The sequence below is a fragment of the Elephas maximus genome, chromosome 4, assembly GCF_024166365.1.
Source record: "Elephas maximus indicus isolate mEleMax1 chromosome 4, mEleMax1 primary haplotype, whole genome shotgun sequence".
NCBI classification, from domain to species: Eukaryota; Metazoa; Chordata; class Mammalia; order Proboscidea; family Elephantidae; genus Elephas; species Elephas maximus.
In genome coordinates, this window is record NC_064822.1 from 21515948 (window position 1) to 21537206 (window position 21259).

Genomic DNA, 21259 nt, shown 5'->3' on the forward strand with positions numbered 1-21259 from the left:
ACTACAGACTTCTGTATGGATTACATCTTAACAAAATGAAAACAAAATCCTCAAAACAGGGCCAGTAAGCAACATCATGACAAATGGAGAAAATATTGATGTTGTCAAGGATTTCATTTTACTTGGATCCACAATCAACACCCATGGAAGCAGCAGTCAAGAAATCAAACGACGCATTGCATTGGGCAAATCGGTTGCAAAAGTCCTCTTTAAAGTGTTTAAAAGCAAAGATGTCACTTTAAGGACTAAGGCGTGCCTGTCCCAAGCCACAGTGCTTTCACTACCCTATCTCAGCTACTTTCAGTTTTTCTGTTTCCTCTGGTATTTATTTCATATTTCTAGAACAGCAATATTATGCTGCTGTTTCTTTTTATCCAGTTTGAGTCCTCACCCATTAAATTCCTGCTGTGTATGAAGGTTTATCTCTCTTATACCATCCTCACGCCCTAATCGTGTCCTCCTGTCCTCCTACTACAGTGGTATCACAGTTGTTGGTTTACGTTATTATGAGTGTAGTGTGCTGTAACAATTACCATTTCCTTATAGAATTTTTTCTTTTACTAGAAGGCACTGGGTTAGAATAAATAATTGCCTCATATTTCTGTTGCTTAGTTTTCTAACTCAACTACCTATCAATAATTATTAAACTTCTTACCAGAACAACAAAATGCTGTTAATACAATACAATCAAATAATAAAGCTAATTTCAAACTCAGTGTCCTTTTTTTTTTTTTTTTTTTCCTTAAACCCGTTATTTCCTCTTGTTCCAGTTTGGGCTGGTTGGTCCCTGCGTCTCCTGTGAGTCAAGCACTGGTATTTCACTTCACAGTCTTTCTAGAAATTTCCTTGTTGTCTTGTTATTATCAGATCCACTCTTCCCAGGAACCCACGCCTTCCTCTATCTTGGTGTATTCCTTCTTTTTGGTGGAGCACCTTGTCCACAGGTTTCTAAGATGAGCTCTTACACATCTGGAAATGTCTTTATTCTGTCCTCATGCTTGACAGATAATTTTCCTTGGCATGGAAGTCTAGCTAGTAGATAATTTTTCCTCATCAACGTGAAATACAATGCCATTTGTGTTCCAGTCCTTTGTGCACTGTTAGTGTTATTATCATTAAGCTCTTAGGCTTTCCCCTCTACTCTGGTGCTCCAGAATTTCTAGGTGGTGTGTCTTGGTATGTTTGTTTTTACTATCTCAGTTCTCTGTGCTTTTCTTTTATTAGTTCCTTGATAATACCTCCTGCTTTTTCTCCCCATCCCCTCTCTGGATCTTCTCTTAGTTGGATATTGGACCTTGTGATGGATTGGATTTGTCCCCCAAAAATGTGTGTCAACTTGGCTAGGGCATGATTCCTAGTACTGTTTGTTGTCCTCCATTATGTGATCTGATGTAATTTTCCTATGTATTGTAAATCCTAACCTTTATCATGTTAATGAGACAGGATTAGAGGCAGTTATGTTAATGAAGCAGAGCTCTATCTACAGGATTAGGTTGTATCTTGAGTCATTCTCTTCTGAGATATTAAAGAATCAAGCAGAGAGTAGAGGGACCTCATTACCACCAAGCAAGAAGAGCCAGGAGCAGAGCATATCCTTTGAACCTGGGGCCCCTGCACTGAGAAGCTTCTAGACCTGGGAAAATTGATAACAAGGACCTTCCTCCAGGATGGACAGAGAAAGTCTCACCCTGGAGCTGGTGCCCTGAATTTGGACTTCTCTCCTCCTAGACTGTGAGAGAATAAATTTGTTTATTAAAGCCATCCACATGTGGTATTTCTGTTATAGCAGCAATAGGTAACTAAGATGGAATTTGGTACCAGGAGTGGGGTGCTACTCTTAACAGACGTAAAATGTGGAAGCAGTTTTGAAACTGTGAATGAGGAGAGGCTGGAAGAGTTTTAACGTGCCTAATAGTAAAAGCCTAAATTGCCTTGAAGAGACTGTTAGTGGAATTATAGACATCAAAGACAATTCTGGTGAGGGTTCAGAAGGAAATGAGAAGAGCTGTTACACTGGAGATGGCGCAGATGGTGAGAAACAGCAGCAGAGAAATGGTAGCAGCAGGACCAGGAGACCCGCTTGAAATGGCCTGGGAGCCGACCCACAAAGCAAGAGAGCTGAGTGCATTCGAGCAGGAGGCTTCCTGGTGGAGTATGATGCCTCTGGATATTTATCAGTGGAGCTAGGCTTGCCAACCCACAGAGCAAGAGAGCTGAGTGCCTTTGGGCAGGAGGTTTCCTGGTAGAGTGGGGTGCCTCTAGGCACTTATCAGTAGAGCTAAAGAGCTTTGGAACACTTGCCTGAGCAGGGCAGAAACCAGGCTGGCCCTAGGGTCCCAGGGGCTGAGAGGCCAAGGAACAAGGAGCAGAAGCTGAAGAGACAAGGAGCACAGGAAGCAGAGCTGCCTCAGTCTCACAGGGTAAGGGCACGACCTCTGGGGTCTCAAAGGGTAGGGCACAGCCTCCTAGGTTTCATCGTGTCAGATCTTCACCTACTCAGTTCCGAAGTTGGGGGTGCCTTTCATGAGGGCCAGTGGGATGGGTCTAATTCTGCTGCCCAAAGCTGAAGGGACAGGGTTGCCTTTCACAAGGGCCAAGGAAGTGGAGTCACCATTCAGATGGGCTAGGAGAATGGGGTTTCCCAAAGCCAAGGGAACAGAGTTGCTATTCCAGTGGGCCTTGAAGGGACCTCCACTCAGAATCCAGAGAACATGGCCAACGCCCATAGTCTGGAGGATGGGACCATTGCCTAAATGTTCTCAGAGAACAGAGGATTATTTTCAAGTCTCGAGAGCTAATGTAATGTGTTGTGCTGACTTGCTTAGCACCTGTTATCCCTTCTTTCTCTCTAGTTTCTCCTATTTCTAATGGAAATGTCTGCCTTGTGCTTGTTCCACCATTGTACTTTAGAAATATAACTTGTATTCTAGATTTCACAGATGACAAAGAATTTAGCCCCAGAAGATTTTGGACTTGAAGTTGACTTAAGACTTTGAGCCCCAGTGGCACAGTGCTGAACAGCTCAGCTGCTAACACTGGTTCAAATCCAAAAGTTGCTCCTTGGAAACCCTATGGGGCAGTTATACTCTGTCCTATAGAGTCTCCGTGAGTTGTAATCAACTTGTTTTACATGTGACAAGGGTATGAATTTTGGGGGGGACAAAGGGTGGAATGTTATGGATTGACTTGCGTCCCCACAAAATGTGTGTCAGCATGGCTAGGCCATGATTCCCAGTATTGGTAGTTGTCTTCCATTTTGTGATCTGATGTAATTTTCCTATGTGTTTTAAGTCCTGATGTCTGTGATGTTAATGAGGCAGGATTAGAGGCAATTATGTTAATAAGGCAGGACTCAACCTACAGGATTGGGTTGTATCTTCAATCAGTCTCTTTTGAGGTATAAAAGAATTGAGCAGAGAGGAGAGGGACCTCATTACCACCAAGCAAGAAGAGCCAGGAGTGGAATGTATCTTTGGCCCTAGAGTCCTTGCGCTGAGAAGCTCCTAGTAAAGGGGACGATTGATGACAAGGACCTTCCTCCAGAAAGGACAGAGAAAGAAAGGCTTTCGCTGGAGCTGGCACCCTGAATTCTGACTTCTAGCCTCCTAGACTGTGAGAGAATAAACTTCGGTTTGTTAAAACCATCCACTTGTGGTATTTCTATTACAGGAGCACTAGATAACCAAGACAGTCGTCTTGGATTGATCTTATTTGCTTTTCTTTTCTATTCTGTTTTCCTTCTCCCGTGACTTCTTGGAAATACTTTCTGTTAAACTTTTCCACCCTTCTGTTAAACTTTTTATTTCTGTTGTTATATTTTGAATTCCTGTGAGCTTTTTTTCTCTGAACTTTTTTTTAGCGTAAAGCATGAATGCCATGTCACTTTACCTCCCTGAAGGAAGGAGAAGTGACATGGCATTCATTAATACCACATGAAGTAAAATTTTGCTGATGATCATTCAAGGGCGGCTACAGGGAACTGCCAGAAATTCAGGCCAGATTCAGGAGTGGATGTGAAACCAGAGATACCATCACTGATGTCAAATGGATCTTGGCTGAAAGCAGAGAATACCAGAAGGATGTCTACCTGTGTTTTTATTGACTGTGCAAAGGCATTTGACTGTGTGGATCATAGCAAATTATGGATAACATTGTGAAGAATGGGAATTCCAGAGCACTTAATTGCGCTCATGAGGAACCTGTACATAGATGAAGAGGCAGTTGTTGGGACAGAACAAGGTGATACTGAGGGGTTTAAAGTCAGGAAAGGTATGTGTCAGCCTTGTATCCTTTGACCATACCTATTCATTCTGTATGCTGAGCAAATAATCTGAGAAGCTGTACTATATGAAGAAGAATGGGGCATCAGCATTGGAGGAAGACTCATTAACAACCTGCGTTATACAGATGACACAATCTTGCTTGCTGAAAGTGAAGAGGACTTGAAGCACTTACTGATGCAGATCAAAAACCAGAGCCTTCTGTATGGATTACACTTCAACATAAAGAAAACAGTAATCCTCACAACTGGACCAATAAGTCACATCATGATAAACGGAGAAAAGATTAAAGTTGTCAAGGATTTCATTTTACTTGGATCCACAATCAACAGCCATGGAAGCAGCAGTCAGGAAATCAAAAGACACATTGCATTGGGCAGATCTGCTGCAAAAGACATCCTTAAAGTGTTCAAAAGCAAAGATGTCACCTTGAGGACTAAGGTGTGCCTGAGCCAAGCTGTGGTATTTTCCATTGCATCATATGCGTGTGAAAGCTGGACAATGAATAAGGAAGACCAAAGAATTGATGCCTTTGAATTGTGGTGTTGGCGAAGAATATTGAATATACCATGGGCTGCCAAAAGAACAAAGAAATCTGTCTTGGAAGAAGTATAACCAGAACACTCCTTAGAAGCAAGGATGGCGAGACTATGTCTTACATACTTTGGACATGTTGTCAGGAGGAATCAGTCCCTGGAGAAGGACATCATTCTCGGTAAAATACAGGGTCAGGGGACAAGAGGAAGACCCTCAGTGAGATGGATTGACACAGTGGCTGCAGCAGTGGGCTCAAGCATAACAAAGTAAAGGCTCAACCATACAATGTAAGGGTGTCACAGGACCGGGCAGTGTTTCATTCTGTTGTGCATGGGGTTGCTGTGACTCAGAACCGAGTTGATGGTACGTAACAACGACAACAACAACAAAGCTTTTGGCATAAGTTCCTTGTTTGTGGAGTTCAATAAATGAACCAATAAAGGGAAGATTTACATGCACAGAACAGGACAATAAATGAAACTTTCTGTTCTTGAATCAAATTCTGCTGTAGTATGAAGATTGCTTGAAATGAACCCGTGAACTTAATGTCTCTCTGCTTGGGTTTCATTAAAAAAAAAAAAAAAAGGTTTCATTACTAAAGCAGAAATTTCTTTCTTTTTTTTTTTTTTTTGGTGAAGAAAGTTGAATCTTAAAAACAGTCAACAATAAAGCTGTTACAACATGCTATTTTATCAGAGTTTTAGGGCTAACTTTATGGAGTCCCCAGGTGGTGCAAACAGTTAGGTGCTCAGCTACTAACCGAAACGTCAGAGGTTCAAGTTCACCCAGCGGCACCTCAGAAGAAAGGCTTGGGGATCTACTTCCAAAAAAAAAAATCAACCATTAAAAACTATGTGGAGAACAGTTCTATTCTGATACACATGGGGTCGCCGTAAGCCACGGTCAACTCGACAGCAGTTGTTTTTTGTTTGTTTGGGGCTAATATTCCTAATCCTTGAAGGTTTTCACTAGAAACCTGGACAACCTCACTTTCTTCATCACCTTTGTTTGCTCTCCTTTAGAAAACCTAGTCATGGCCCATCTCATCCACAGCCTCACCAGCTGTCTTTCTTATATGCCAGAGTCAAAAGGTGTTCAGTTTATGAGCTTGGCACTTTAAATAGCACAGTTACTCAGGGTCTAATTATAACTTCACACAGGGCATGCTTGCTACCCTTGTCCTCTAGCCCTAGAGGACTATCCCAGGTTCCTAGTAATACATATACCTTATGGCTTATTTGGACTGTTTTTAAAGAAAACTAACATTTTCTTTAAATAATGTGATTGAAAGCATTTATGTAGTATGAGTTTATATGCTCATTTATTCATTGCTAGATATTTTTATAATGAAATTTTTTCATTATAAGAAAAACCATTAGAAAGTATTTTTTAAATAATTTTTATTGTGCTTTATTTAAGAGAAAGTTTACAAATCAAGTCAGTCTCTCACACAAAAACCCATATGCACCTTGCTACACACTCCCAATTACTCTCCCCCTAATGAAACAGCCCACTCTCTCCCTCCACTCTCTCTTTTCATGTCCATTTCGCCAGCTTCTAACCCCCTCCACCCTCTCATCTCCCCTCCAGGCAGGAGATGCCAACATAGTCTCAAGTGTCCACCTGATCCAAGAAGCTCACTCCTCACCAGCATCCCTCTCCAACCCATTGTCCAGTGCAATCCGTGTCTGAAGAGTTGGCTTCAGGAATGGTTCCTGTCCTGGGCCAACAGAAGTTCTGGGGACCATGACCACCAGGGACCTTCTAGTCTCAGTCAGACCATTAAGTTGGTCTTATGAGAATTTGGCGTCTGCATCCCACTGCTCTTCTGCTCCCTCAGGGGTTCTCTGTTGTGTTCCCTGTCAGGGCAGTCATCGGCTGTAGCCGGGCACTATCTAGTTCTTCTGATCTCAGGATGATGTAGTTGCTGGTTCGTGTGACCCTTTTTGTCTCTTGGGCTCGTAATCACCTTGTATCCTTGGTGTTCTTTATTCTCCTTTGATCCAGGTCAGTTGAGACCAATTGATGCATCTTAGGTGGCTGCTTGCTAGCGTTTAAGACCCCAGACACCACTCTTCAAAGTGGGATGCAGAATGTTTTCTTAATAGATTTTATTATGCCAATTGACTTAGATGTCCCTTGAAACCATGGTCCCCAGACCCCTGCCCCTGCTACGCTGGCCTTCGAAGCATTCAGTTTATTCAGGAAACTTTTTTGCTTTTGGTTTAGTCCAATTGTGCTGAGCTCCCCTGTACTGTGTGCTGTCTTTCCCTTCACCTAAAGTAGTTCTTATCTACTATCTAATTAGTGAATCCCCCCTCCCACCCTCCCTCCCTCCCCCTTCTCGTAATCACAAAAGAATGTTGTCTTCTCAGTTTAAACTATTTTTCAAGTTCTTATAATAGTGGTCTTATACAATATTTGTCCTTTTGCAACTGACTAATTTCACTCAGCACAATGCCTTCCAGGTTCCTCCATGTTATACTGTTCCTTATTGATACGTAGTATTCCATTGTGTGAATATACCATAATTTATTTATCCACATCTTTTTGCTATTGTAAACAGTGCTGCAGTAAACATGGGTGTGCATATATCTGTTTGTGTAAAGGCTCTTATTTCTCTAGGATATATTCCAAGGAGTGGGATTGCTGGATTGTATGGTAGTTCTATTTCTAGCTTTTTAAGGAAGCACCAAATTGATTTCCAAAGTGGTTGTACCATTTGACATTCCCACCAGCAGTGTGTAAGTGTTCCAATCTCTCCACAACCTCTCCAACATTGATTATTTTGTGTTTTTTGGATTAATGCCAGCCTTGTTGGAGTGAGATGAAATCTCATTGTCGTTTTGATCTGCATCATTAGAAAGTATTTTTATCTACAAAACTTGGCTTATAACCAGCTTTTCAGAGGCATATCTATGTTCTTAAAACACTCCTGTGTTCAAACAAAAATGTGTATGCTCCATTGATATATCTGTGCCGTTATTATAGAGGCCTGGGTAGTATGTTACAGAGCAACAGCTATTATTTGTTTACTTATTTTTACCTAGGCCAACACTTTGTTTCTCCTATATTGAAATTTAAAGAAAATATAAAATTTTAGAAGCCATTAAATATAGTTAAAGACAAAAAAAAAAACCTTGGATTTGTAAAACGAGAAAATCTGGACTCAAATTTGGATTCTCTCACTGTTTATGTGATATTGAGTAAGTTATTAAACTATTTGAACCTTCTTAGTGCTTTTCACCTTTAAGATGATTAATGCAGTATTTGTGTGACTCACCCTCTTTGAGTTGTTATTAAGGTCAAATTGTTGTTGTTATTGAGTTGCCTATGACTCATGGTGGCCCCATCCACATACAATAGACCGAAACGTTGCCCAGTCCTGCACCATCTTCACAAGCGTTGGCATGCTTGAGTCCATTGTTATAGCCACTGTGCATTTTGAGTGCCCTCCAACCTAGAGGGCTCATCTTCCAGTACTGTATCTCATAATACACTGTTGACTCTGTTGTGATCCATAAGATTTTCATTGGCTAATTTTCAGAAATAGATCACCAGTCCTTTCTTCCTAGTCTGTCCTAGTCTAGAAGCTCTATTGAAACCTGCCCACCATGGGTGGCCCTGCTGGTATTTGAAGTACTGGTGGCATAGCTTCTAGCATCATAGCAACACAAAAGGCATCACAGTATGACAGACTGACGGGTGGGTGGTGGATGATCAAATTAGAGATCTGAGAAATGCTTTAGCTATAACATTATGCAAATTAAGTTATTTGATAATTCCATTAAAATAACCTAAGATTTTGACACTAATCTAGATCTTGATGGCTAAAATCAACCAACTGTTGTCAAATATTTTAATTTTCCAATTACCATTTAAGTCAAATTTCCTTAAAGCACAAGCATACTTTCATCTGAGAGGACCCTAAGCCTCCAAGACTTATACTAACACCTAGTGGTGCCTAGTTTAACACACTGGGGGAATGCAGAGAAGCAAAAAAAAAAGAGTTTCTGTTAATATTCAAAAATTACACAGCGTACATTGGACCACTCATACTTCCCACCACAGATCTAGGTTGTTTCTGCAAAAGTAATTAAAATGAACACAGCAACCTAACTGTGTTCTCAACAAAATTGTTGGTGCAATTTTTTTTCCCACAGAAAAATAATTTTCAAGGTAATTATCTAATTAATGGGCTTTCTATATGTAAGGCTTTCAAAAAATGTGATCATATGAAGTTACCTCTTTCCCTCCAGGGAATGATTATGTGTACTTTCTTAGGCACATAAGTTAGCAGTCCTGCCTTCATTTTCTCTGCCTCTCTCTTCTAGCCTGCAGTGGTGTCTGGGACAACATTACGTGCTGGCGCCCTGCTGACATAGGAGAGACCGTCACAGTCCCCTGCCCAAAAGTTTTCAGCAATTTTTACAGCAAGCCAGGTACTTTCTATTTGTATTGAATCCCTGTGTTCCTCCAGAATGCTCATTTCTTAAAGTGTCATGTTTTTTCCATTAAGACAGCAAGAAGCAAGAGCATCAGTTTCTTTGGGTAAATTCTAGCCATTTCTTTCTCCTGAGTGGAATCATGGAACAACTGTGAGCATCATGTGACAGACACTACTTTATGGAGCTTCCTGCTGGGGTCATCCACCCCAGAGAAAACAAGGAAGAACAACTAGAGTGAAACAGCTGTACAAGGACTCTCCTTAAGTAGAAGGAGCCAAATAAGCAGACAAATAAAAATCAAAGCCCCCAAAATATGTAAGATAGTAGCTAAGACAAGCAGAAGTGATTGACTTTAGACACAATTTAAAATATAGATAATATTCCGTTTGTCCCTGAAGGATTTGGGTTCTCACGAACCGTTAGAGCAATGTCCTCTGGAGGCTTTGAGAGAAATGAGAAAAGTTGACTCCTTGCAGTCTTGACATCCAGTTAAAAAACACACAAACAAAAAACCATTGCCATCTAGTTGATTCCAACTCATGGTGACCCTATGGGACAGAGTAGAACTGCGCCATAGGGTTTCCAAGGAATAGCTGGTAGATTTGAACTGCTGACCTCTTGGTTAGCAGCCGAGCTCTTAACAACTGCGCCGCCAGGGCTTCTGACATCCAAATAATGACTAGGGAAATACTTTCTTATTTTCAGGAAGCATCTGGTTTATTGAACTGACTCTTTTCAGCTGTCAGCTCCCCACTTTGATATTGCTTGGATATCTGCAGTTTTTTCTGAGCTCCAGAGAAACTCAAAATGCACATAATGGGGGCTGGGGAGGTAGGCTCACCTACTCCGAGGGCTTACTCCGTGCGTGCTTGCAGGCTCTTGAGCAGGCAGACATCTCCTGCCTCCTTCCTGAGGTGGCTGTTTTACTTTATACGTGATTCGGGTTTTCACAACATGAGAAAAATCTATCCAGAAAAATTGAAGATACTTCTAGACATCAGAAATACCCAATCCTTTGAGTACTCTAAAGACCCTGTTTCTATCTTGGGCAGATGCTAAAGGGTAAAAACTTTGAGAACTGGTAATGTTGAAGTACTTTAATCAGGGAGTTTCGGAGCACAGATCAAAATAGAAAAAAAAGGAGATTCAAAATAGGAAGATTTTATTTTATGTCTTCTGTAGGACTTGCAAGATGAGATTCTTCCCTACCTTGAATTAATCAGCCAGGGGACAGCCTGAAGCTTCGTTCATGTGTTCATTAGCATCAGTAATCATCTCTGAATTGTCGTAGAGAATCTAAGCTTTAGAAGAATCCTCATCTAATCAATAACATTTCTACTCAATAGTTTGGACTATAAATATTCTCCTGGACATCCCAAATGATTGGGTCTTCCTTATCTGATAAAATGATTCTGAAGGCTTCTAGAGGAGCACACCAGCACCTGATAATTTGCACATTGGCAAACACCAGAACTTCAGTTTTGGGGCCATCTGTTGCACCATCTCCTCCACGCAGGAACAAATTGGGGCACCGCAGGGCCCAAGTCAGCTTTGAATCCGGCTCTGCTTTGACTCATTCTGTCACCTTCTGCTTTGGAGAATGAAGATCCTTGGTCTGTTTTGGTTTAAATGCTTGATGTTTTTTTCCTCCAAAAGCAGAAAGCATGACACTGTCTTACTATTAGATTTTCTTTTGGGGAATATCTCTACTGCAAAGAAATTTGCCATAGTTTTCCTAAACCAGAAATTCCAAACCCGTTGTGGTTGAGCTGATTCTGACTCATAGTGACCCTATAGGACAGAGTAGAACTGCCCCATAGGGTTTCCAAGAAGCGCCTGGTGGATTTGAACTGCTGACTTTTTGGTTAGCGGCGCTCTTCCACCAGGGCCCCATAGTTTCCCTAAGTCTGAATAATTACAACTAGATGATTTGTTGACTACTGTATTGATGTCCACATGGAATGAGATTGCTCTGGAACTATTCAACAGAGCATTTATTGCAGTGACTTAGAGGAACATGGCCATAATATGGAGCTGGAGGTCAAGTACGGTTGGGCTGTGGGTGACTGGATTGTATGCCAGTGGGCTGAAGGCTCAAAGATGAAATTCAGCAGGGTTAAATGGGAAGCCTTGATATGAAGTTAAGAAAATGTGGGGCCTTAAATCTGTATGCTGCTTTATACTTTATAGACTACTTCTTCGTATTTTATAGCTGCTCCTCATAATAACCTGTAGGGAAAACTGGGTCATTGAGTGCATGTTATGGATTGAATTGTGTCCCCCCAAAATATGTAGCTTCCTCAAAGAGTGAATATTAACAGAATGCCTGTAACAGAGCTCACAAGGGGCTCCACTGTCTTGGAAAGTAGTGATCTCCCTTCTCCATAGCGCCACGTGGAGGCTCACTGGCCATCTTCCCTGTGTTGGGCAGCACAGGGCTCCCTGACTTCTGAGGATCCTTCTGACCCAGGTGCCAAAATTCGTTGCAGCTGTGTAAGGCCAGGTGCCTTAAACCTTGCTCTCGATGAGAGTGAAATCAGTGGTATAATTACATTTATTGAGTGCCAACCTGCAGAGTGAAGTGTTGGAAAGGACTGTGGGAACCTGGGAGGGAGGATGTGTCACCAGGAGCAGATTATCCAATAGCAAGGTAAGCACGGTGTTTACCTTGCTTACTAGACCTTCTGTAGTGAACAATTGGACATTTTTTCACCACATCAGAGATTCTGCCTCTAGGTATGGCTGGCATCTGTCTCTCTCCCAACCCCACAGCACCTTCCTGCAGAATCAAAGCCTCTTCAAATGTACAATCCCTGACAGGGCCGAGGAAACCCTGGTCGTGTAGTGCTTAAGAGCTACGGCTACTAACCAAGAAGTCAGCAGTTCAAATCCACCAGGCGCTCCTTGGAAATCCCGTGGGGCAGTTCTACTGTGTCCTGTAGGGTTGCTATGAGTCGGAATCAACTCGACGGCAACGGGTTTGGTTTTTTGGTTTGACAGGGACGAATGACCCAGTAAGCAAGGTAAGCGTGGGCTTACTTACTAATCTGTAATGAACAGTTTCACATGGGCTTCACCATGTCAACATGATGATGAAACCCATGTGAAATTGTGTACTACAGACTATCTGGTAGGCAAGGTAAGCACCGTGCTTGCCTTTTCTATTGGTTAATCCACCCCTGCCTGTCACAGACAATGCCGAAAGCCCTGTGGAATGGGCTAAACTTAGAGCTACATGTTGGCGGAGGCCCGCAGGCCATCTGATTCAGACCCCAGCCTCTCAAATTAGCTTGCTTGCCTCTGCCTACAGCCCCTGCCTGCCCTGGTCCTCATGTGTTTCTTCACAAGCCCTCCTTCCACTTCTACCTATCAGGTGTCTCAGAAAGAGTGTCAGGCCAATTAAGATGACGAACCTACATGGGGATGATCTCCATTTCATAGGGTGACTCGTATTAAATATTCGAAATTGTGTTTAAAAGTGTTCTTTGGATTTGTTTTTGCCCTGTAAGAAGGAAAAGGTCACACCTCAGAAAGAGACCACTCATCACTTGTCTACAGAGCTCTGGCTCCTGCACGCTGTGCAAGGTTGGGAATTAGAGTCTTGCGAGCATTGAGAGCCAGACTGCCTGGGCTTGGAATCTGTTCCCATCACTTAGTTGTGTGACTTTGGACTAGCGACTTAACTTCTTTAAGCCTCAGCTTATCTATAAATGGGGATAGTAAAAAGGCCTACCTCATTTAGTTTTCAAGATTAAATGAGTTGATATGTTTAAAGAGTCTTAGCATGGTATGTGATAAGTGCTCAGTAAATGGTAGCTGTCATTACAACTACTTCTATGGCTGCTATTATTGTTGTTGTGTTATTCCTGACTCTGATGGGCACATCATTTTTACTCTGTGAGCCTCATTTTCCTTGTCTGTAATATAAGGAGGTGGGAGCAGATATCCAAGAACCTTGCCTCTTCTAAGGCTATATCTTGCTTCCACTTACTCACTGCAGTCTTTACCTGTGCTACCCCTAGAGCCAGCTGGGAGCTTCCCTTGGGAGTTGGAGCAGGAGGAGGGTGGCTGTGGGAGTCAGAAAATCCTGAAGGATGATGGTGTTAGGGAGAAAACGGCAGGGAAGCCCAAGATAATGTTGTTTAGTGGCTTTTTTGAGACCAATCCCATCCACACCTCCTTTCCTGGTAGAATCAGGATCTGGACCATGGGCTCCCCCTGCCTCTCACCCCACAGCCTTAACACTAAGTGCTTATGCATATTACCACCTAGACATGAATTAACTTTGCTCTCAATTTCACCCGATTAATTAAACCAGATGAATGGGTAGACCACCATGGTATAGAAGATCAAACATGATTATAGAATCAGAAAACATATCTCACGTTATAGTTACAGAACCTTGAGCATGTTCCTGAACCTTCTAAACCTTATTTTCCACGCATACAAAATGGGAATAGTAATATCTACAAAGTCTACCTCACAGGGGTGCCCTGAAGATAAAAGAGACCATGAGAGTGAAAACCTTTGCTAAAATTTGCTGAGCCCTAGACAGTGTGAGATAGGAACCCTAGTGGTGCAGTGGTTAAGTACTTGGCTGCTAATCGAAAGGTTCGCTGTTGAAACACACCAGCTGCTCCATGGGAGAAAGATGGGGCCATCTGCTTCCATAAAGATTACAGCTTTGGAAACCCTGTGGGGCACTTCCACTCTGTCCATAGGGTCTATGTGTCATTATGAGTTGGAATGGACTCGATGGCAATGGGTTTGGCATTTTTTAGATAGTGTGAACAAGCAGATACGGAGAAGAGATTGGGTGCCTGGTTCTGGCAAACTGCAGGTTGTGACTTAACTGCAGGGAGTTCCTTAGACATGTTTGAGCCTCTGTCTGCTATTCTATGGGATGTGACCCCAATACCCACTCAGCACATCCTATGTGGATGCTTCAGGGAAGGCAACTAGCATGAAGCGGGTAATAAGTGACTGCCTGTTTCCCCTCCCATATTTAATTCATTACCACTATCACGCCTTTTGAGATCTTTTCATCACTTTTGTTTTTTTGTAGTCATCTACTAAAGATAATTTTATTTTAATCAAGGAAACATTACTTAAACAATGATTTAGAATTATTTAGGAGCAAACAGCGGGATTATAAGTGTAAAACTGCCTTTATTTCATGCAGATTAAATCTTATGATTTATAGTCATTTTTCATCCACCCTTAGTGACCAAGTGGTACCCTACCACATACACATGCTAGGCATGGTTTTATAGAACAGCAAATGGCCGAAGATACTGGCCAAGAGAAAAGGAGAAGCAGCAGTCAGGAGCTGGGATGAAACTGTATAATTGGCCCCAGAATAATTAGGATTTGGCTGTAGATATCTCTACAGTGACAGAAAAGTCTCTGTTAAGAGATTTCATTCTGTTCCAAAATAATAAAAATAATACTGTGCTGTTGTTTTTAGGTGCCTTCGAGTCAGTTCCAACTCTTAGCGACCCTATGTACAATGGAATGAAACACTGCCCAGTCGTGCACCATCCTCAAAGTCTTTGTTATGCCTGAGCCCATGATTGCAGCCACTGTGTCAGTCCATCTCATTGAAGATCTTCCTCTTTTTCACTGACCCTCTTCTTTACCATGCTTGGTGTTCTTCTCCAGGGACTAGTCCCTCCTGATAACGTGTCCAAAGTACATGAAATGAAGTTTTGCCATCATTGCTTCTAAGGAGACATTTTCGCTGTACTTCTTCCAAGACAGTCCATGGTTCATTGAATGTTCTTTGCCAACACTGTAATTCAGATGCATCAGTTCTTCTTTGGTTTTCCTTATTCATATCCAGCTTTCACATGCATATGAGGCAATTGAAAATATCATGGTTTGGGTCAGGAGCACCTTAGTCCTCAAAGTGACATCTTTGCTTTTTAACACTTTAAAGAAGTCTCTTGCAGCGGATTTATACATCATTTGACTTCTTGACTGCTGCTTCCATAGGCACTGATTGTGGATCCAAGTAAAATGAAATCCTTGACAACTTCATTCTTTTCTCTGTTTATCATGATGTTGCTTATTGGTCCAGTTGTAAGGCTTTTTGTTTTCTTTATGTTGAGGTGCAATCCATACTGAAGGCTGTGGTCTTTGATCTTCATCAGTAAGTACTTCAAGTCCTCTTCACTTTTAACAAGCAAGGTTGTGTCATCTGCGTGACACAGGTTGTTAATGAGTCTTCCTCCAATCCTGATTCCCCATTCTTCTTCATATAGTCCAATTTCTCAGATTTTTTGCTCAGCATACAGATTGAATAAGTATGGTGAAAGGATACAACCGTGACACATACCTTTCCTGATTTTAAACCATGTAGTATCTCCTTGTTTTGTTTGAATGACTGCCTCTTGATCTATGTGCAGGTTCCTCATGAGCACAATTAAGTGTTCTGCAATTCCCATTCTTTGCAATGTTACCCATAATTTGTTATGACCTACACAATCGAGTACTTTTGTGTAGTCAATAAAACACAGGTAAACATCTTCCTGGTATTCTCTGCTCTCAGCCAAGATTCATCTGGCATCAGCAACATCCCTTGTTCCGTGTCCTCTTCTGAATCCGACTTGAATTTCTGGCAGTTCCCTGTTGATTTGTTGTTGCAACCACTTTTGAATACTCTTCAGCAAAACTTTGCTTGTGATATTAATGATATTGTTTGATAATTTCCATATTCTGTTGGATCACCTTTCTTTGGAATTGGCACAAATGTGGTTCTCTTCTAGTCAGTTGGCCAAGTAGCTGTCTTCCAAATTTCTTGGCATATTTGAGTGAGCACCTCCAGTGGTGCGTCAATTTGGTGAAACATCTCAGTTGGTACTCCATCAATTTCTGGAGTCTTGTTTTTCACCAGTGCCTTCAGTACAGCTTGGACTTGTTCCTTCAATACCAATAGTCTTGATTATATGCTTCCTCCTGAAATGGTTAAATGTTGACCAATTCTTTTTGGTATATGACTGTATATTCCTTCCATCTTCTTTTGATGTTTCTTGCCTCGTTGAATATTTTGCCCATAGGATCCTTCAAAATCGCAACTTGAGGCTCAGATTTTTTCTCCAATTCTTTCAGTTTGAGAAATGCTGAGCCTGTTCTTCCCTTTTGATTTTCTAACTCCAGGTCTTTGCACGTTTCATTATAATACTTCACTTTGTCTTCCTGAGCCATCCTTTGAAATCTTCTGTTCAGCTCTTCATCGTTTCTTCCATTTGCTTTAGCTTCTCTACGTTCAAGAGCAAGTTTGGAGTCTTTCCTGACTTTCATTTTGGTCTTTTCTTTCTTTCCTGTCTTTTTAATGACCTCTTACTTTCTTTCTTCATGTTTCGTGTCTTTGATGTCATTCCACAACTCGTCTGGTCTTAAGGCATTAGTGTTCAGTGCATCAGATCTCTTCTTGAGATGGTCTACAAATTCACATGGGGTATACCCAAGGCTGTATTTTGCTTCTTGTGGACTTGTTTTAATTTTCTTCAGCTTCAGCTTGAACTTGCATATGAGCAATTGATGATCTGTTCCACGGTCAACCCTTGGCCTTGTTCTGACTGATAATATTGATATTCTCCATTGTCTCTTTCCACAGATGTAGTCACTTTGATTCCTGTGTATTCCATCTGGTGAGGTCCACGTGTATAGTTGCTGTTTATGTTGTTGAAGAAAGGAATTTGCAATGAATTATCATCTGTCTTGCAAAATTCTATTATGCAATCTTTGGCATTGTTTCTATCACCAAGGTCATATTTTTCAACTGCCGGTCCTTGTTTGTTTCAAACTTTTGCATTCCAGTTACCAGTAATTATTAATGCATTTTGATGGCATGTTTGATCAATTTCATACTGCAGAAGCTGGTAAAAATCTTCCATTTCCACATCTTTGGCATTAGTGGTTGGTCTGTAAAGTTGAATAATAGTCATATTAACTGGTCTTCCTTGTAGTTGTATGGATATTATACTATCACTGACAATGTTGTACTTCAGGATACATCTTGAAATGCTCTTTTTAACAATGAATGTGACACCATTCCTCTTCAGTTTGTCATTCCGGCATAGTAAGCCATATGATTGTCTGATTCAGAATGGCCAATAACAGTCCATCTCAGCTCACTAATGCCTAGGATATCAATCTTTATGTGTTCCATTTCATTTTTGACAATTTCCAATTTTCCTAGATTCATATTTTGTACATTCCAGGTTCAATTATTAATAGATGTGTGCAGCTGTTTATTCTCATTTTGAGTCATGCCACATCAGCAAATGAAGGTCGCAAAAGCTTGACTCCATTCACATCATTAGGGTCGACTCTACTTTGAGGAGGCAGCTCTTCCCCAGTTGTCTTTTGAGTGCCTTCCAACCTGAGGGGCTCATCTTCCAACACGATATCAGTGTTCCGCTGCTATGTATAAGGTTTTCAGTGGCCAATTTTTTCAGAAGTAGACTGCCAGGTCCTTCTTCCTAGTCTGTCTTGGTCTGGATGCTCCGCTGAAACCTGTCCACCATGCGTGACACTGCTTATGTTTGAAATACTGGTGGTGTAGCTTCCAGTATCACAACAACACACAAGCCCCCACAGTATAACAAACTGACAGACATGTGGGGATATGTTGTAATAATAGTATTATTTTTATTATTATACTTTTGTTCTGTATGGTATACAAAGAATTTTCATTTTCATCTCTGAGGTCTCACAACAATCCCAGGAGGTAGGATTTACTGGCCAGGTTATATGGATGAGAAACTGAGCCTGGAGAGGTCAAGTGCACACAGCCATTCAGTGGGTGAGCTGGAATTCAAACTCAAGACCTCTGACTCTAGTATTACTTCTCTTTTTATTGTGTCTTAGCTGACCCCTAAGAATTTGGAAGCATTTTCAGACAGTACAGGTTTAAGCACTTCTAAATTATTGGTATGAAGGCCAGTTTTCATGGAGTTGCAGATCAAATGTCTGACCTTTACATTTACAGGAAACCTAAGCAAAAATTGTACAAGTGATGGCTGGTCTGAGATGTTCCCAGATTTCATAAACGCATGTGGCTATAATGACCTCGAGGATGAAAACAAGGTAAGAGCGTCCCTGGGTGGTGTCTCACATTTTGTATCTTTTTCATTCAGGTTTCTGAAACTCCATATTAAATGATGTCTGTTTCCTGGCCTAAAGTAATTATTTAGATGTCCTTTCCTCTGAGTAACAGTGTTCCTCCTTATTGACTAAAATAATCAAAGTCCCTTTCGGGTCTGTTGCCTGGTATTTGGGATCCTTTTCTAGTGTCCTAATGTTTGAGGAGGGGAAGGAGTGGGGTCTCTACCCACTGTTAGAGTACTGCTGGAGGTCAGTTACAGAGAGATACTTGGAGATTGGGATCTCCCCCGCCTGAAATGAGCTTAGCTTTTTCGATTGCATCCTAAGCGGTGTGCCTTCCCTGCCATCCGCATCCTTGTCTCATTTAAGATTTTGCCTCAAGATGAGCTGCTGAGAAGCTGTCCCAGTAGTTTTCTTAGCCTTAATTAAGCCAGCAGGAGATAGAAGCTAAATGAAAGTATTCTTCTGCAAACTAAGAAACTGAGTTCCTCAAAGCCTGAGAGGTGTCTGGGGAGCAGGCTGGCTGCTAACAGTTTACCTCAAAACCCTTGTTGATGATTCACCCTTGTCAGGTCTGCATCAGCTCGCCAGCACAGTTTTCAAGGAGGTCGTGGAGGTGTCTTATTCTCAGTAAACCTTTTCACTGGTAATGTGGTTACTAAGTAACTGAGGATGTTTTTCCTAAGCAGCGAACCTATCAGACTTCAATTCTGGTAAAAGTCTTTACTCAGGAATTCTGTCTGTGTAAACTTTCTCCGCACTAGCAATTGGACAGCTGTTTTTCCTGCACTCTCACCCTGAATTGTGGACAGATTAGGGTTTATTTTGTTTATCACCACAAAATGGATCACACTCTCCCTTCTCAGGAGGTACGGTTCAGCCCTTGGTCAGAACAGTCTGTGTCATTTTCACTGACCTCACAGTGCTGTTGTGGGTGGGCAAGCACCTTGTAAACCTGACACATTTCCTGTGTGCATTTAACACAGGGTTATGCATTGATGGGACAGTAGTGGTTCAGTGGTAGAATTCTTGCCTTCCATGTGTGAGTCCCAGGGTCGATTCCTGGCCAGTGCACCTCAGGCACAGCCACCACCTGTCTGTCAGTGGAGGCTGTGTGTTGCTGTCATGCTGAACAGGTTTCAGCGGAGCTTCCAGTCTTAAGCCAGACTAGGTAGTTAGAAAGGCCTGGCCATTTACTCCCAAAAGTCAGCCAGTCAAAACCCTATAGATCACAACGGTCTGATCTCAAACAGTCGTAGGGATGGTGCAGGACCTGGCAGCATTTTGTTCATTGTGCATGGAGTTGCTATGAGTTAAGGGCTAGCTCAACGGCAGTTGACAACATCACAGCATTGGCAGGAATCCCTGTGTGTTGCAAAGGTATAACATGCTTGGCTCTTAACTGAAAGATTGGAGGTTCAGGTCCACCCAGAGGCACCTCAGAAGAAAGACCTGGCAATCTACTTTTAAAAAACCAGCCGTTGAAAACCCTGTGGAGCACAGTTTTACTCCAACACACGTGGGGTTGCCATGAGTCAGAACTGACTGAACAGCAACTGGCAAGCTATCAGCAATATGGGTATAGACTTAAGGTTGTTTTTATACACATACAAATATTTTTCTACAAACACACAAAATGTTCAGTAAAATTATTTGTCTGTACAGCTGACCTGCCATTATATGCTTTTTCCTTTTGCTCACTTTGGTACCTTTTCACTCTCTCAGTATTCCTGGTCCCATCTACTATCCCTGACACCCAGTGAAATCTGTAGCAGTATTTATGTCAGACCGTTTCTCCAGAGGAAATTAACAAATCTTCTCTCATGCTTCTTTCTTGTAGAGGGACTTTCTCTTTTTTTTTATTTATTTTTTTTATTTTTATTAAGCTTCAAGTGAACATTTACCATTCCAATCAGTCTGTCACATGTAGGTTTACATACATCATACTCCCTTCTCCCACTTGCTCTCCCCCTATTGAGTCAGCCCTTACAGTCTCTCGTTTCGTGCCAATTTTGCCATCTTCCCTCTCTCTCTATCTTCCCATCCCCCCTCCAGTCAAGAGTTGCCAACACACTCTCCCGAGTCCACCTGATTTAATTAGCTCTCTCTTCATCAGCATCTCTCTCCCCCCCACTGACCAGTCCTTTTCATGCCTGATGATTTGTCTTCGGGGATAGTTCCTGTCCTGTGCCATCAGAAGTTCTGGGGAGCATTGTCTCTGGGATTCCTCTAGTCGCAATCATACCATTAGGTGTGGTCTTTTAGTGAGAATTTGGGGTCTGTATCCCATTGGTCTTCTGCTCCCTCAGGAGTTGTCTGTTGTGCTCCCTGACAGGACAGACATCGATTGTGGCCGGGCACCAACTAGTTCTTCTGGTCTCAGGATAATGTAGGTCTCTGGTTCATGTGGCCCTTTCTGTCTCTTGGGTTCTTAGTTGTCGTGTGACCTTGGTGTTCTTCCTTTGCCTTTGCTCCAGGTGGGTTGAGACCAATTGATGTATCTTAGATGGCCGCTTGTTGGCATTTAGGACCCCAGGCGCCACAATTCAAAGTGGGATGCAGAGTGTTTTCATAATAGAATTATTTTGCCCATTGACTTAGAAGTCCCCTCAAACCAAGTTCCCCAGACCCCAGCCCCTGCTCTGCTGACCTTTGAAGCTTTCATTTTATCCCGGAAACCTCTTTGCTTTTAGTCCAGTCCAATTAGGCTGACCTTCCTTGTATTGAGTGTTGTCTTTCCCTTCACCCAAAGCAGTTCTTATCTACAGACTGATCAATAAAAACCCCTGTCCCTCCCTCCCTCCCCGATTTGTAACCACATAAGTATGTGTTCTTCTCCGTTTTTTCTATTTCTCAAGATCTTATAATAGTGGTCTTATACAA

The 21259-nt window shown here is 41.9% G+C and overlaps 1 protein-coding gene across 2 annotated transcripts in view; it reads left to right on the forward strand.

Moving 5' to 3' along the window:
* The window catches only part of VIPR2 (vasoactive intestinal peptide receptor 2), a 304659-nt gene that overhangs the window by 44028 nt on the left and 239372 nt on the right, over positions 1-21259 (forward strand). For both annotated transcript variants that reach the window (XR_007517032.1, XM_049881685.1), the window contains exons 3-4: positions 9152-9259; positions 18261-18358. Coding sequence is in view for 1 of the 2 variants with exons in the window: in XM_049881685.1 (XP_049737642.1) it covers positions 9152-9259; positions 18261-18358 (206 nt within the window). In the remaining variant the exon portion in view is untranslated. The remainder of the gene's footprint in view (positions 1-9151; positions 9260-18260; positions 18359-21259) is intronic.